Raw genomic sequence first — 16,873 nt, forward strand, 5'->3', positions numbered from 1 at the left:
CACTCCTCTCCGCCCTCCATGAACATATTAGACACAACGCTGCACACTGCTCTCCGCCTTTCTTGAACATATCAGATACAACGCTGCACACTGCTCTCCGCCCTCCATGAACATATCTGATAAAACGCTGCACACTCCTCTCCGCCCTCCATGAACATATTAGATACAACGCTGCACACCTCTCTCCGCCCTCCATGAACATATTTGATACAACGCTGCACACTGCTCTCCTCCCTCCATGAACATATTAGATACAACGCTGCACACCTCTCTCCGCCCTCCATGAACATATTTGATACAACCCTGCACACTCCTCTCCGCCCTCCATGAACATATTAGATACAACGCTGCACACTCCTCTCCGCCCTCCATGAACATATTAGATACAACTCTGCACACTGCTCTCCGCCCTCCGTGAACATATTAGATACAACGCTGCACACTGCTCTCCGCCCTCCATAAACATATTAGATACAACGCTGCACACTGCTCTCCGCCCTCCGTGAACATATTAGATACAACGCTGCACACTGCTCTCCACCCTCCATGAACATATTAGATACAACGCTGCACACTGCTCTCCGCCCTCCGTGAACATATTAGATACAACGCTGCACACTGCTCTCCGCCCTCCGTGAACATATTAGATACAACGCTGCACACTGCTCTCCGCCCTCCGTGAACATATTAGATACAACGCTGCACACTGCTCTCCGCCCTCCGTGAACATATTAGATACAACGCTGCACACTGCTCTCCGCCCTCCGTGAACATGTTAGATACAACGCTGCACACTGCTCTCCGCCCTCCGTGAACATATTAGATACAACGCTGCACACTGCTCTCCGCCCTCCGTGAACATATTAGATACAACGCTGCACACTGCTCTCCGCCCTCCGTGAACATATTAGATACAACGCTGCACACTGCTCTCCGCCCTCCGTGAACATGTTAGATACAACGCTGCACACTGCTCTCCGCCCTCCGTGAACATATTAGATACAACGCTGCACACTGCTCTCCGCCCTCCGTGAACATATTAGATACAACGCTGCACACTGCTCTCCGCCCTCCGTGAACATATTAGATACAACGCTGCACACTGCTCTCCGCCCTCCGTGAACATATTAGATACAACGCTGCACACTGCTCTCCGCCCTCCATGAAAATATCTGATACAACGCTGCACACTCCTCTCCGCCCTCCATGAACATATTAGACACAACGCTGCACACTGCTCTCCGCCCTCCATGAACATATTAGACACAACTCTGCACACTGCTCTCCCGCTTTTCATGAACATATTAAATACAACTCTGCACACTCCTCTCCACCCTCCATGAACATATTAGATACAACGCTGCACACTGCTCTCCGCCCTCCGTGAACATATTAGATACAACGCTGCACACTGCTCTCCGCCCTCCGTGAACATATTAGATACAACGCTGCACACTGCTCTCCGCCCTCCGTGAACATATTAGATACAACGCTGCACACTGCTCTCCGCCCTCCGTGAACATATTAGATACAACGCTGCACACTGCTCTCTGCCCTCCATGAAAATATCTGATACAATGCTGCACACTCCTCTCCGCCCTCCATGAACATATTAGACAACGCTGCACACTGCTCTCCGCCTTTCTTGAACATATCTGATACAACGCTGCACGCTGCTCTCCGCCCTCCGTGAACATATTAGATACAACGCTGCACACTGCTCTCCACCCTCCATGAACATATTAGACACAACGCTGCACACTGCTCTCCGCCCTCCGTGAACATATTAGATACAACGCTGCACACTGCTCTCTGCCCTCCATGAAAATATCTGATACAATGCTGCACACTCCTCTCCGCCCTCCATGAACATATTAGACAACGCTGCACACTGCTCTCCGCCTTTCTTGAACATATCTGATACAACGCTGCACACTGCTCTCCGCCCTCCATGAACACATCTGATACAACGCTGCACACTGCTCTCCGCCCTCCATGAACACATCTGATACAACGCTGCACACTCCTCTCTGCCCTCCATGAACATATCAGATACAACGTTGCACACTATTCTCCGCCCTCCATGAACATATTAGATACAACGCTGCACACTGCTCTCCGCCCTCCATGAACATACCAGATACAACGCTGCACACTGCTCTCGGCCCTCCATGAACATATCAGATACAACGCTGCACACTCCTCTCCGCCCTCCATGAACACTTCTGATACAACACTGTTCTCCACCAACATATTCTTGATAGGACACTGCTCTCTGTGCTCCATAAACATATCCCTGATACAATGCTGCATAATGCTCTCTGTGCTCCTTAAATATATCCATGAGAGAACACTCCTGACTGCATCGTGTTCCATGAATAGATCTGTGATGAAACACTGCTGACTGTTCTCCGCACTCCCAGAACATACCCCTGATACAAAGCTGCTCTCTGCGCTTCACAAACATATACCTGATGCAACGCTGCAGACTAGTCTGTGTGCTCCAGATCTTTATTTTGCTTGATTGCTTTAGGTATTGTGTAGGTAGATATGTCCAGGTATAGGTATATATGTATTTAGGGATTGTCCTAGGTTTTTTTGCTTGATTGTTTTAGGTATTTCCAGATTGTGAGGTGTTCACCTGGGGTATCAGCCACATCTCTGGGGTTCAGAAGTGATAACAAAGGCGTTACTTACCTTTAGAGAGTGGTGTGGCCTTGGGTGCAAGGGCTGTTGGAAGTTGCTCTGTCTCCTCTTCACCCATGGCCTCAGAGGTCCGAAGGGCAGGGGACCTGTTCTGCTTGTGCTGCCTCATGAGCCCTTCTTGTCTGAGTGTGGCCTGTGAGAAGTGAAGACAGACTGTAACAGAGATCGGGCTCAAAGGATGAAAGCAAAGCATGATGGGCTACTGTATGGAAAGAGAAGCTGGTCTCAATCTGAGCTGTGCAGAAGAGAGTTGTTCCCTGAGCTCTCCACCAATAGAAGCCAGTCGCAATTTTCAAATGAAAGGTCTTCAATATATGTTATTACCAAAATTAATATAAATCGCATCCCTGATGAACAAGTCTCTCCACAAGCTAGCCAACACTTTTCATTGCTGGAAATTATTGTCCAACCAACTTCCTCCGAATTAGTAACAGTAACAGACATCAGAGCATTACATAGTAATCATTCTTAAAACATCATAAAGTCACCTTCACCGTTTGCGAACACTTAGAAAACTAAGGGTACAAGAAAGAGGAACTGGTAGAGCTGTGTATCAATAACATCAGTGGTGAGTCGATGCTGTAAATACACAAGATTATAGTAACCGCAATGTGAGACAAGGAGTCAAATCCCATACTGTGATACCCGAAATACACATCCGAATGTGACACACTAGAGTTGTTGACACCTAAGAATCAGGAAAACAAAAGAAGATAGCACGCAAAAGCCGTGACAGAATGAAAGGAAGAAATGATCATTCGAGAGTGCACAATCTGGGACACTGTATTATTATAGCCACCATATAATAACACACTGATTAGGAGACTCGCCTGAAGTACTAGAATTAACCCCTAAACCCTTGGATATATTAGTATGACACACCCGAGTATCAAATGATCCACATCCCCAACAGCAGGTCAGTCTATCCCATGAAGACTCCAAGCACTTCTGGTCTAAACTCAAGCGCTACCTTCATGGCTGAGCTGCATAAAGTGGTCCTCCTCTGCAGCAGATTTCAGAGATAAAGATCCGACCAGGACAGTGTTTTAAGTCTACGCTTCTGAGACTATCTGGCACTGATAGATCAAGAACAGAAGGTGGCAGCTATGGCCGAGGTTGTACCATCATGAGATTCCGATCCCTCTCGAGCTCTCGAAGCTGCTGGCTCAGCCGCTGGGTTTCGTGCTGATGCTTCTCCTCCTGCAGCCTCATCATGTCCTGGCTCCGCTCCTTGTCCCGGACAGTCTGCCGCTCAGCCTGTCTCAGAGCAACCACTGCAAAGGGGAAAAACATCCAGATTTTAGGAAATCATCCTAGTAGTTAATGGAGACAGATGCGCCTATTGGGAGTTGCTGTGGGGTACCTAATTCTAGGTGTTCTTGCAATCCCAGATCAAGAGAGTGGGACTAGCATGGAAAAGGATAAACATAAATGATTGACCAGCACCGTGAATGCAAGTCGGAATGCAAGTCGGGCAGATGAAGTGACTGCTCCAGCCTGAAATGCTGGCCACATCCTCTCTTAAGGGGAATAAGAGTAACCCCAGTCATGTTTCGGCCTTCTTGGGTATTCTCAGTGAGGTAAAGCAGCCTACGGCCATACCACCCTGAATGCGCTTGATCTCGACCAGTGAGGTATTGCTTCTGTTCTGTAGCAGAGTGAGTACAGGAACAAGGAGTGGGAAAAGCCATTGCACTGAGGTTGTGTAACAGGGAATCACAAATTCACGAAGGAGTTACCCTTTTACAAGGAAAAGGGACAGGGTATATATACCGTCCGTATCGCAGGCCAGTGTTTCGGGATCTGTTATTACACAGATCCCGAAACAGTGGGCTGCGATACGGACAGTCGCAATAACGAGCTCTGCCTTTTATCTATGATAGTATTAATCAATTGAGACAATTGGACAGGAGTTGAAGTTCGGTTTAATAATGGCAACATAGACAACACAGATCTTTCCACAATATAAGGGACACCCAGATGCATGAGTATTAGCCGCCCAGGGTCCACTAGTAAATGTTCGAACAATTTTTGGAGACTCATTATTCTAAAATCTAATCAGAGATTACCAATCCTTTGGAGAGAAGCACTTTACAATGATGTATTTTTAAATATACCCTGTGTTTGAAAATAATGTTTTCTTAATTGTCAATTAAGAATAAAATATTTCGATGCACATATGTTGATCTTTATGTGTTTACTGGCTTTTGATTGAGCGTATCACGTTATTTTGCAACTTTGATGTTTGTTTGTTTTTATTCTTTATCTAGAATTGTTCAGCTTTGTAATCCCATCTCTTAATAACCAAATGGTGGCCTATGGTTTTGCTGGTTTGTAAAACAAATTATCTCGATTGATTCATTCCTCAGGTGAAAAGGGATCTTTTCTGTTTTTTTCTGTGTAACAGGGAAGTCATCACTGCTGCCTGATACAGTACAAGTAAGGTCCTGCTCTAGTGGATTTCTGCTACATCTCTATAGATCACTCATTCACCCGGAGCACAGCATGGCCGAACTATGGCATGTTGGGACCTCGCCTGCCGCGGTGTGTGGCCTCCACGGGGGCAAATGTAGCATCCAACATGGCGTCCTAGGGTCTCACCTGCTTTTGTGTGCTCCCGCCTGGCCTCTTGGACTCTCTTCTCCATCTCTGAGAGCTGTTGCATCATGCCGGCTTCAGCTTCAGACACCTTCTCCTGGAGTGCTGGGGGAGAATGTAATAAAACAATAGTTTGAGTCTTTTAAGGACTTGAATGCTGCACTATCTCATCTCTGACTGAACAATGGTGCACAGCTCAACCCCTAAATAACAATTTAAACATGTATGCTTGATGTGGAGTGAGGCAAACACCTTCACAATTTGCCACTCGGATAACATAAACCAAGGCCACCCCTATACTAGAGATGCACGACATGTCAAGGAAGGTGAGCACCAGGCCTTGTTCAGGGGGTCGGTTACCAAACGTATAGATGTAAATGTAAGTGTAAATGTAATTTGTATTTGTATAGCGCCTATCACCCAGGGGTCTCTAAGCGCTGTACGAATACCACTGTGGAACCCTTCCCGGCCTGTTCCTGTGAGGTGTCCACTCCTGGGCACCCCCAAGGTGAAGCCAGGCATCCTAGTATTGTTAGGGCCGGTGTGGAGATTAAGCAAGCTATTGCCCAGAGTTGCAGAGTGGAACCCATGATTAGAGTAGGCACCGAGGCGAGAATTATCAGGTCCGAGGACATTGAGCCCAAGACCCTGCCATGACGGGGATTGAACCCTGGTCCGGACCAGACCTCTGCCTCAGCGTCTGCCGCTCTAATCGGTGAGCCACACTTCTTCACACATACATGTACGTCGAAGATCACAGAAGACCCAAGTGATGCCGAAGCAAGATGCAGGAGAAGATGGTGATCCAACGAGGCGCAAGATGGCAGCTCTGCCTGGAGGCCTCACAAAGGTACAGCTTGGTCAACTAAGCATCATGAGGAGCAGCTTGCCCAAGTGAGGACAGTCAGGAGCAGCTGGACCAAGGCATATCTATGAGGAGCACCTTGCCCAAGTGAGGATTGTGAGGAGATGCTCGACCAAGACATGTCTATGAGGAGCAGTTCACCCACCTAAGGACAATGTAAATCATCAAAGCCGTAAGACGCAGCCAACCCAAGTGAGGTGCACAAACTGTAGTATGAGCCACTCCATCTAAGATGCTCCCTCAGACTCAAGAGGCAGCAACACTTTCACACAACAGGGTACAGTGACAGCTATGGACGTGGCAACAGCACATTCACCCACATTGGCTTACGAGGAGATGACTGGAGATTCTTGATATAGAAGAAAAAGACATAAAAGGGGGATGGGAGGGGAAGAAGAAGAGAGAAGGCGGACATGAGAAAGGCAGAAAATCAAAGAGAAGCGGGAGAGATGAAAATATCAGAGGGGAGGAGGAGCAGAGTTAGAGAAAGTGTGAAGAAGGTGAAGAAACGAGAACAGAAGAGAGCGAATAGAGAAATACAAGTGGTAGTCTGATAAGGTATATCAAACTGAAGGGGACTGGGGGTGCATACATACCCCTAGGGTATAAGTATTTGAACAAAAGTATGCAGTTCCTTGGAGACAGTAAAGAGAAAGGTAGAAGATGGTCGGTTCAGATAAAAGTCTAATAGAAGGAGAGGGTGTCTCCCACTTTAGGAACCAGGGCCCTCACACATCCGGCTGGATGTCCTCTTTCATCTTAGCGGTACAAAAGGGGGTGGTGATGGACAGAGCATCTGAATCAATCAAACACTCACACCCAGTCAAAAGATGTGGGTTTAATCCATCACCGTTCTTTAGCCCACTCTGCCACCCCAGTTCAGACATGGCTATATGCAAATCAGTCTGACCCTGTGCCTCATGGGAACAGTCCAGCCCGAACTGCCAAGCCATGTCTTCCCTGGACCGGAAACAAGCCTCCGAGGACCGGTTTCTGGCATTCCAGCCGTCTTCAGCCCGGCTTGCTTGAATCCAGTGGCAAAGTGAGCAAGGGACTCACATCTAAGCATACCCTGCCAAACTTATGGCGGCCAAAAGCGGTACAAAAGGGGGTGGTGATGGACGGAGCATCTGAATCAATCAAACACTCACACCCAGTCAAAAGATGTGGGTTTAATCCATCACCGTTCTTTAGCCCACTCTGCCACCCCAGTTCAGACATGGCTATATGCAAATCAGTCTGACCCTGTGCCTCATGGGAACAGTCCAGCCCGAACTGCCAAGCCATGTCTTCCCTGGACCGGAAACAAGCCTCCGAGGACCGGTTTCTGGCATTCCAGCCGTCTTCAGCCCGGCTTGCTTGAATCCAGTGGCAAAGTGAGCAAGGGACTCACGTCTAAGCATACCCTGCCACACTTATGGCGGCCAAAAGCGGTACAAAAGGGGGTGGTGATGGACGGAGCATCTGAATCAATCAAACACTCACACCCAGTCAAAAGATCTGGGTTTAATCCATCACCGTTCTTTAACCCACTCTGCCACCCCAGTTCAGACATGGCCATATGCAAATCAGTCTGACCCTGTGCATCATGGGAACAGTCCAGTCCGAACTGCCAAGCCATGTCTTCCCTGGACCGAAAACAAGCTTCCGAGGACCGGTTTCTGCCATTCCAGCCGTCTTCAGACCGGCTTGCTTGAATCCAGTGGCAAAGTGAGCAAGGGACTCACGTCTGAGCATACCCTGACACACTTATGGCGGCCAAAAGTGGTACAAAAGGGGGTGGTGATGGACGGAGCATCTGAATCAATCAAACACTCTCACCCAGTCAAAAGATCTGGGTTTAATCCATCACCGTTCTTTAATCCACTCTGCCACCCCAGTTCAGACATGGCCATATGCAAATCAGTCTGACCATGTGTCTCATGGGAACAGTCCAGCCCGAACTGCCAAGCCATGTCTTCCCTGGACCGGAAACAAGCTTCCGAGGACCGGTTTCTGCCATTCCAGCCGTCTTCAGCCCGGCTTGCTTGAATCCAGTGGCAAAGTGAGCAAGGGACTCACGTCTGAGCATACCCTGCCACACCTATGGCGGCCAAAAGCGGTACAAAAGGGGGTGGTGATGGACGGAGCATCTGAATCAATCAAACCCCCTTTCATCTTAGGGCATGCTCCTTGTCAGGCCGGCACTGCAATGCCTAATGGGAACCCTATGAGGTGCTATTTGTGGGAGATCTTTTATTCCCAAAGCCGTAAGGTGCAGTGCGGGTATAGCGCCTTGAGGTGTAGATAAGTGTAAAGTGTGTGGGGAAATGTGTGGGGGAATTATAAAATAGGATTCATTGGTATTCAGAATTAATTTTAATCCGCAAATCCACTCGTCCTAGTCCTAGTTAAAATGTAGAATGGCACACCACTTATGTAATGTTCAGCGGTGGCTACAGCATAACAGTCAACATGTTTCTTGCCTAAGTTGTCAAAAAGATCAAATGACAATTCTTCAGGGCCAAGAATAAAACAACTATCTACACAGTGGTTGGTTTCCTTATTAGTATCCAGGGTAAACGCAACACTAAAGCAACCGGACAGTGAGGTACCTTGTAGTAATACCGACCTGGAAAACATAATAGTAAAAATCCGCTGAAAAGACAGCATGCATTAGAATTGTAGTCAAGCTGTTAGTGAAAGATCAAAAGTGATAGGGGTAGTGAAAAGGAAGAAATAAGGGGCAGGCAGGTGGCACATCTAAGGGCTAAGGGAGGCGGGGTGGCTTGTCAACCACCATGGTATGTAGGAAAACTGTTGTATTTCACCCATTCGGGGTGGCTCACCAGCTGCAATGATTGCTGGTAGAGGGAAAGTTACGAATTTTTAACATCCTAGTGTGTAAAAAAGAAGTAGTTTCAGATAAAATAATCTGTCAAATCAGAAGAAGTACTGCCAACAAAACCAGGGGGGGGGGGGTTTGCATAAAAGTGACGTGTCTGGGTCTCCAGTCAAAGATGCCAAAAATGTTCACCATATTGGAACGGTACTTAACCGCTTGAGACTAAGTTACTGACAAGTGTGCAAATAGCAGCGGGCATCAGGGCTGAGTGTGCAATTGAAATGACAAGATTTTATTCAAGGCTGAAACCGCGCGTGGCCACAATAGGTTCACGAATGTGTGAACACAGAGTGGACGCCAAATTTGACCGGGTATTGGGAGGGGGATGTAATGGCATTTGCTAGAGTTTAATAAAAACAAGACTAAACAGGCAGAAACAACGTGTACGCCATAAAGGTATTAGTGATCGTGTGGCTGCTGTTTTTAATGCAAACCAGACCACCCTGATGGTAACTGTGGACAGGTAGTGAGTTGGCCACATAAGGTTCATAATAACAATGTATATCAGGCCACGATGGACAGGTAGAGTGTAAGTCATGTGCTGCCAAAAGGACAATGACAAATCAAGCCGCATAGGATGGTACAGTGAAATAACGCAAGTAAGATATCAGGCACCCTGGATATCAAAGAGACCGAGATGTTGTATATAAATGCCAGATGGAAGTATACGGTCAAGGGCCATCTCACGATGGTTGCAATGTGGCCAAAGTACGACACACAGTTTCCTGGGGTTAGGGAACCTCATACAACAGTGTCTTAAGGTTGAGAAGGTAAAAGGGCAATGCAGATATTATGTAATAGGGATATTACATATAGATATATGCAGAACCATAGACATCTGTGTCAATATATGTGGAAGGATCTCCTAGTTCAGAGAAGCTACATGGAGGCCTATTTTATCCACAAAGGAGAAATGAGGTCTATCTGTTCAGTTCGCTCCAAGGGGTGTCCTCATTGAGACCCTGTTTGTCAGTGAACAGTCGAAAAATCAAATTTTGCTCTCCTGTAGAGGGCATTTTTGCTCATCTGGGGATGTGCTTCAATTATTGTCCATCGTAAGTTGTCTGGTATGTGTACCTTCTGTTTGAAGTGTGTAGTGTGTGCACATCTTAGTATTCAGTTTTGACAACGAATGCTGCAGCGGTGTACCATGATGTGTGTTTTAACCATCCTGGTAGTCATACCTATGTATCGTAAATTACAGAGCAGGTGAGGGTGTATATACAGTTGCTTGTGTTGCAGTTGGTGTGTTTTTTCGGCACCAATTTGAACGTGTTGGAAAATTTAATTTCTTTGGGAATCTCAGTGAAAGCACATACCTTGCAGGATCCACATGGGTAGTGTCCTGTCACAGCGGGTAGTAGGTGGTGGTCTGGTTTGTACGAGTATGTCCTTCAAGTTCCATGAGCGTTTAAAAGCAAACCAAGGTGGGGGTAATGCCAATTCCCCAATTTGTAGAATGCCCCAGTGTTTTTTTAATGATCCTACGGATTCGATTAGAATCGAGTGTGCATGTGGTAACACATGTCAATGCGTCTGTTGTTTGTCTCTGATTCTGTTCCAGCAGTACTTCTGTTATTGTTTCTGGCCCATTTCTTTGCCAGTTTAATACGGAGTGTGGGGTATTCCCGAGAGTTCAGGTTGTATGCAAGTTGGTCAGACAGAATACTGGGTAGGATATACAAACAAGGCGTTTTGGGTTGCATCTTGATTTTAAAACAAATCTGCCTCAATCTGACTGATCCAACCCTCTGTTTCAGCTGTGGAGACCGCTGCAGTGATTAATGTGGTCAAACGGCCAGTTGGGTCACTGGCGATTGGGGTGAAATAATGGTGGTTTGCCAGTTGATGATTACATTCATTATCGTAGTCCAAAGTGGACATGATCATGGTCGCCCCTCCTTTATCTGCTTGTTTAATGGTGCTCTTGTGGTCATTGGCCAGATAATTCACAGCCTCAAGTTCTAAAGCTGAAAGATTGAGGAGGGCTTTTCGAATGTGAGAATTTCATTCTTTACCACTTCTGACAGGGTAACATTGCTGAAGTACCGATAGTGGTGCAGTTTCACTCCAGGTACTGTGACTGTATACTAGGGCTGTTCTACGCCAGAAGCCATGACTGCTAGCAAACTGGGGCAGTTCCAACCAGTGTGTACCATCACAGTTTGTATCTGGTGCAAGTGCACCCCAGATACTATCCCTAATCACAGAGGCCGATCCACATTAGGCATCATGACTGCTTGAGCACTGCACCTCTTTGGATACTGTAGTTTCTCCACCTTGGACATCATGACTGTTTAAGTACTGCGCCTGTTTGGATACTGGAGCTTCTACACCCTGGGCATTGTGACTGTTTAAGTACTGCGCCTGTTTGGATACTGGAGCTTCTGCACCCTGGGCATTGTGACTGATTGAGGACTGTGACTCTGTGGATACTGGAGCTTCTCCACCCTGGACATTATGACTGCTTGATTACTGCACCTCTGGATACTGGAGCTTCTCCACCCTGGGAATTGTGACTGCTTCGGTACTGCGCCTCTTTGGATACTTGGGCTTCTACACCCTGGACATTGTGACTGCTTGAGTACTGCGCCTCTTTGGATACTGGAGCTTCTCCACCCTGGGCATTGTGACTGCTTGAGTACTGCGCCTCTTAGGAAACTGGAGCTTCTCCACCCTGAACATTGTGACTGCTCGAGTACTGTGACTCTTTGGATACTGGAGCTTCTCCACCCTGGGCATTGTGACTGCTTGAGTACTGCGCCTCTTTGAATACTGGAGCTTCTCCACCCTGGACATTGTGACTGCTTGAGGACTGTGCCTCTTAGGATACTGGAGCTTCTCCACCCTGGACATTGTGACTGCTTGAGTACTGCGCCTCTTTGGATACTTGGGCTTCTACACCCTGGACATTGTGACTGCTTGAGTACTGCGCCTCTTTGGATACTGGAGCTTCTCCACCCTGGACATTGTGACTGCTTGAGTACTGTGACTCTTTGGATACTGGAGCTTCTCCACCCTGGGCATTGTGACTGCTTGAGTACTGTGACTCTTTGGATACTGGAGCTTCTCCACCCTGGGCATTGTGACTGCTTGAGTACTGCGCCTCCTAAGTACTGGAGCTTCTCCACCCTGGGCATTGTGACTGCTTGAGTACTGTGACTCTTTGGATACTGGAGCTTCTCCACCCTGGGCATTGTGACTGCTTGAGTACTGCGCCTCCTAAGTACTGGAGCTTCTCCACCCTGGGCATTGTGACTGCTCGAGTACTGTGACTCTTTGGATACTGGAGCTTCTCCACCCTGGGCATTGTGACTGCTTGAGTACTGCGCCTCCTAAGTACTGGAGCTTCTCCACCCTGGGCATTGTGACTGCTTGAGTACTCTGCCTCTTTGGATACTGGAGCTTCTCCACCCTGGGCATTGTGACTGCTTGAGTACTCTGCCTCTTTGGATACTGGAGCTTCTCCACCCTGGGCATTGTGATTGCTACGGTACTGCGCCTCTTTGGATACTGGAGCTTCTCCACCCTGGACATTGTGACTGCTTGAGTACTGCGCCTCTTTGGATACTGGAGCTTCTCCACCCTGGACATTGTGACTGCGACTCTTAGGATACTGGAGCTTCTCCACCCTGGACATTGTGACTGCTTGAGTACTGCGCCTCTTTGGATACTGGAGCTTCTCCACCCTGGCATCATGACTGCTTGAGTACTGGGATTGTTTGGATTCTGGAGCTTCCACCTTGGGTATTATGACTGCATGGATACTAGTACTGCGCCCCCGCAGGCCTCCTGATGGTTCCATTACATGGGCCCTTTTCCAGTGGGAAAAGAATCTAGAAATAATGGAAACAAAGTAGAAGTGTGCTGAAGCTCCTGCAAGCTTACCTTGTTGATACTCGTCCTTCAGCCCTGCTAGATGCTGTCTCTGCTCTTCTAGGCTCCCACGGGTCTCCTGCAGCTCTGCCTCAACCTCACTGAGTCTCTGCTGAAGATCCTGCACTGCCTCCTCCTTCTGCTCTTGGATCAATAGAAGCCTCTGTGTTAACTCCTGCTCTGATGCGACCCTCTCCTCCAAGGCTTCCTGGAGCAGGCTCATCTTCACTTGCTGGTCCTGCAGCTCCTGGTCGGCTGCCAAGAATCAAAACAAGGAAGCATAAGAGAAGAATCCCCACCTAATCACAGAGAGGTAGGAGAGCCTGAGGACCCCAAATCCAGAGACTGCCAGAGATGCAGTACTTACCTTTATCTCGAGCCTCGCCCACCTTCTTTGTAATCATTTGAGCAGTGAGCTTGAGTTCAGCAGACAGTCTGTCTCTCTCCACATGGAGCAGGGTCACCTCGTCCTGGAGCTCTGAGTAAGAAGGCTGACAACTGCAGCGCCAAGAAGAGAAAAAGAAGCAAAGCAGAGGCATTACACACGTACCAAGAAGGGGCAGCAATAGGTTTACTCAAGAGGCCACAGATGAGCATGTGCTTCAGAGGCAGTTTGTCATGTGGTAGTAGATAACATCTCACATGGATTATAAGATTACAAATGTTACCTTCCAATGATAATAGTGTTTCGCACAAATCTGTTATAGAAGTATATTCTATATGATGTACATACTTCTGCCATTTAGTGGTCTTATCTCAATAATCTGAAAAGTAACCCTGTGGGTGTTGCATGTATATTATTCACGTTGAGTTGTCTGCTTTTGCCCTGAACAGGGTAACAGTCGTGGTGAGGTACATCAAAAAAGTAGGTAGGATTGGAAGAGAATAACCAGAATGGGCTTTTGATGCCCTTAAAAACCAAAACCTTCTATCACAAAGACAGCCAGATTTTTAAATGTAGTCGTAAAGGAAATTTCTCGTCCAATACAAAGCATAGACGTGGTGCTATCAATGCCTTTGGGAACAATGTCAAGTGTTTTCAGGGCAGTCAGACAGGATTGAACGAGGAAGTTCAAGATTGCTGGAGGAGAAAGGGTGCTTTCGGTATTAGCCAGTCATGACCATGGTTCGACCAAACTTCTACATTTATCATGAGCTGTAGGGCATCTGATTCAGATAATCATCAGCATTGATTCACACAGTAGTTCACCAAGCGGGTCCATGTACAGAGAGAATAACATAGGAGCTGAGATAGAGCCATAGGAGATTCAGGGGCTCAATATGATGTCTGGCGGACCGTAGCGGTCTGTAACCGCCCGACCTTAAGTCAACGGTTCCACCTCAGTATTAAGATGCAACAGCACTATGGGCGATCAGAAACATCCACTTTATAATGGCAGCTTGTGTGGCAAGTGGAAAAGGCCCGCAGCATAAGCTGCTATTGTAAAATGGATGTTTTTAAACATCCCTGCACTGTGTTGCATGCACGGAATCTTCATAAGGGATTGTAGAAAACAAACAATGAAATCAGTGAAGAAAGAAAGGCCAGAAACAGAGCAACCGTTGCTGAGGTTGTCTGAGACACTGCTGCTTCTTTCAGGAGGGTTTGGGGTGTCCAACCTTAGGGAGCTTTGTAACACATCCTACTTGGGCTACCTCTTGAATGCCAAGGCAACCAAGCATGTAACGTTATCCACAACAGCATTTGTCCCTTTCAGGGTCTGTGAAGAACTTTCACTTGATGAACTCCGGTTGAGACCTGGAATACTGAGTGTGGCGATCCCACTGATCTCTGTTGCTCCCCTGAGCTTGTTCTTCTGGACTTCCAACAAACTGCTGGGCACCTCCCAGACTGGCTTTCACCCCAACCACAGCACTGAGACCACCATGCTAGCTGCCACCGACGACATCAGAACCCTCCTTGGCCGAGGAGACACAGCAGACCTAATCCTCTTCAGCCTCTCAGTAGTGCTCAACACAGTATCCCACCACACCCTCATCAAGAGAATCTGCCACACCGGGATACAGGGAGACGCCATCAAATCGACTGCATGCTTCCTCAGAGACTCTGCCTACCACTTTTCAAGTCAGAACTCAAGAGAATGATCTGTGGCGTCCCGCAAGGTTCATTCCTCAGCCCCACCCTGTTTAACACCTACATGACGTCCCTAGCCAACACCATCAGAAACCATGACCTCAACATAATTTCCAACACATACGACACAGCTCATCCTCTCACTCTCAGCAGACCCCGTCAACTACCAGGACCAATTTCCACAACTACATAAAGAACATTGCAGAATGGATTAAGACCAACTGCCTGAAGCTCAACACGGACACGACTGAAGTGCTGATCTTTGGAACCAACGCCTTCCCAGGGAACGAGACCTGGTGGTCTGCCGAACTCGGACCCACAAAGACAGACCACACCCACAACCTCGGCATCATCCTGGACAGCAAACTCGCCATCAAACACCAGATCAACGCAATCACTTTTGCATGGTCCAAAAAGTCTTCAGATGGTTCCCTGTCAATACCAGGAAAACCGCCATCAAAGCCCAAGTCACCAGCCGACGTGACCAATGCAAAGCGCTCTATGCAAGAATCACCACCCAACTACTGAAGAGACTTCAGACGATACAGAAAGCAGCAGCCAGACTCATCCTCGACCCCCCCCCCCCCACTGCTCCCCCTCAAATGGACCCACATCACTCCCCACCTCAGGAACCTCAACTGTCTCCCCATCCAGAAAAGATGCTAACTCAAGATGCTGATACACGCCTACAAGGCCCTCCACGACCAAGGACCAGCATACATCAAACACCGCCTGAACTTCCACAGACCCTCTAGACACCTACTCTCCGCTTCCTTGGCTCATACTCCTGGCATCCAAAGCCACAGCAGAGGACGCTCCTTCTCCAACCTCTCCGCCAAGTCCTGGAATGACCTTCCCCCCTTCTTCTGGACAGCAGCCTCTCTCACAGAATTCAGAACGGGACTCAAGATATGGCTCTATGGCTGATTGCAGCAGGATCCTAGCACCTGGGGACGCTCTACAAATCCTGATTGATTGATGATCCTGCCCGGAAGTCATTGCCAAACAGAAAAAAAAACTATTGAAGAAAGGAAAGCACAGAAAAAGGTCGCCTTCTTTGCTGCAGAGCTGTCCTATGACAAGGAGCATAATGAACAGTGCAAAAAGGATAAGAACTTCTTGAAAGTGGAACTATACATTCACAGTAACCAATGCAATCTTTTTAATGGTCAACAAGGATTCTTTTGCGGCTCCAAGAGCATGGCTCTGAAGGTGTGGTCTGGTTCACAGTACAACAGCTACAAATAGGCTTAAAAGAAAGCAATTTTGAGATGTATCAATAGAGTTAAGTATATACTAAGTGCAACTTAAAACTCACTTTTCTAAAATGATAAAAATCAATTTGTTTTCTTACTAGACATAACTGTAAAAAGTTACAGGATTCAAAGCTCTGGCACTGGGTTTGCAATAATCAAAAAAGATGTTCTGCCTTCCCAATCAGTATTGACAGCAGCAGCATCATAGCATGGTTTCCACCGAGAGAATTTGAAAACGCTATATATAAAAAAAATTAAAAACACTTCATGATTGGTTAAGCTATCCATGCAATCCAAACGAAAGCACACAGCTTTAGAAAGGAGAAGCTCAACCTTTGGAAGACATAATTTTGTCATTATTCCTCGAGAGTAAGACAAGGTACATACAAGTGTCTGCATTATGGCATCCTAGCAAAGCCAGGAAGCACTAAAGAGAACAGAAGAAGAGCCTTGTGCACAGAACCAACAGAATGATGTTGTAGAGGTGGCTCCCATACATACCAAGGAATTCTATTGCATCTGCGCCCGAAAGATAATTTGTGGTATGAAAATGTTTTATGCACCCTACAGTATAAAAGAGTAAATTCTTTCAA

General features: G+C 47.3%; 1 protein-coding gene across 1 annotated transcript in view; it reads right to left on the bottom strand.

Moving 5' to 3' along the window:
- CCHCR1 (coiled-coil alpha-helical rod protein 1) overlaps window positions 1-16,873 on the bottom strand; it is a 121,936-nt gene that overhangs the window by 19,666 nt on the left and 85,397 nt on the right. The window contains exons 13-17 of the mRNA XM_086920830.1: window positions 13,297-13,427; window positions 12,942-13,184; window positions 5,308-5,409; window positions 3,829-3,980; window positions 2,698-2,839 (exon numbers count right to left, since the gene is read on the bottom strand). Of these exons, the coding sequence (XP_086776956.1) occupies window positions 2,698-2,839; window positions 3,829-3,980; window positions 5,308-5,409; window positions 12,942-13,184; window positions 13,297-13,427 (770 nt within the window). The remainder of the gene's footprint in view (window positions 1-2,697; window positions 2,840-3,828; window positions 3,981-5,307; window positions 5,410-12,941; window positions 13,185-13,296; window positions 13,428-16,873) is intronic.

The sequence above is a fragment of the Lissotriton vulgaris genome, chromosome 5, assembly GCF_964263255.1.
Source record: "Lissotriton vulgaris chromosome 5, aLisVul1.2, whole genome shotgun sequence".
In the NCBI taxonomy this organism is placed as follows: domain Eukaryota; kingdom Metazoa; phylum Chordata; class Amphibia; order Caudata; family Salamandridae; genus Lissotriton; species Lissotriton vulgaris.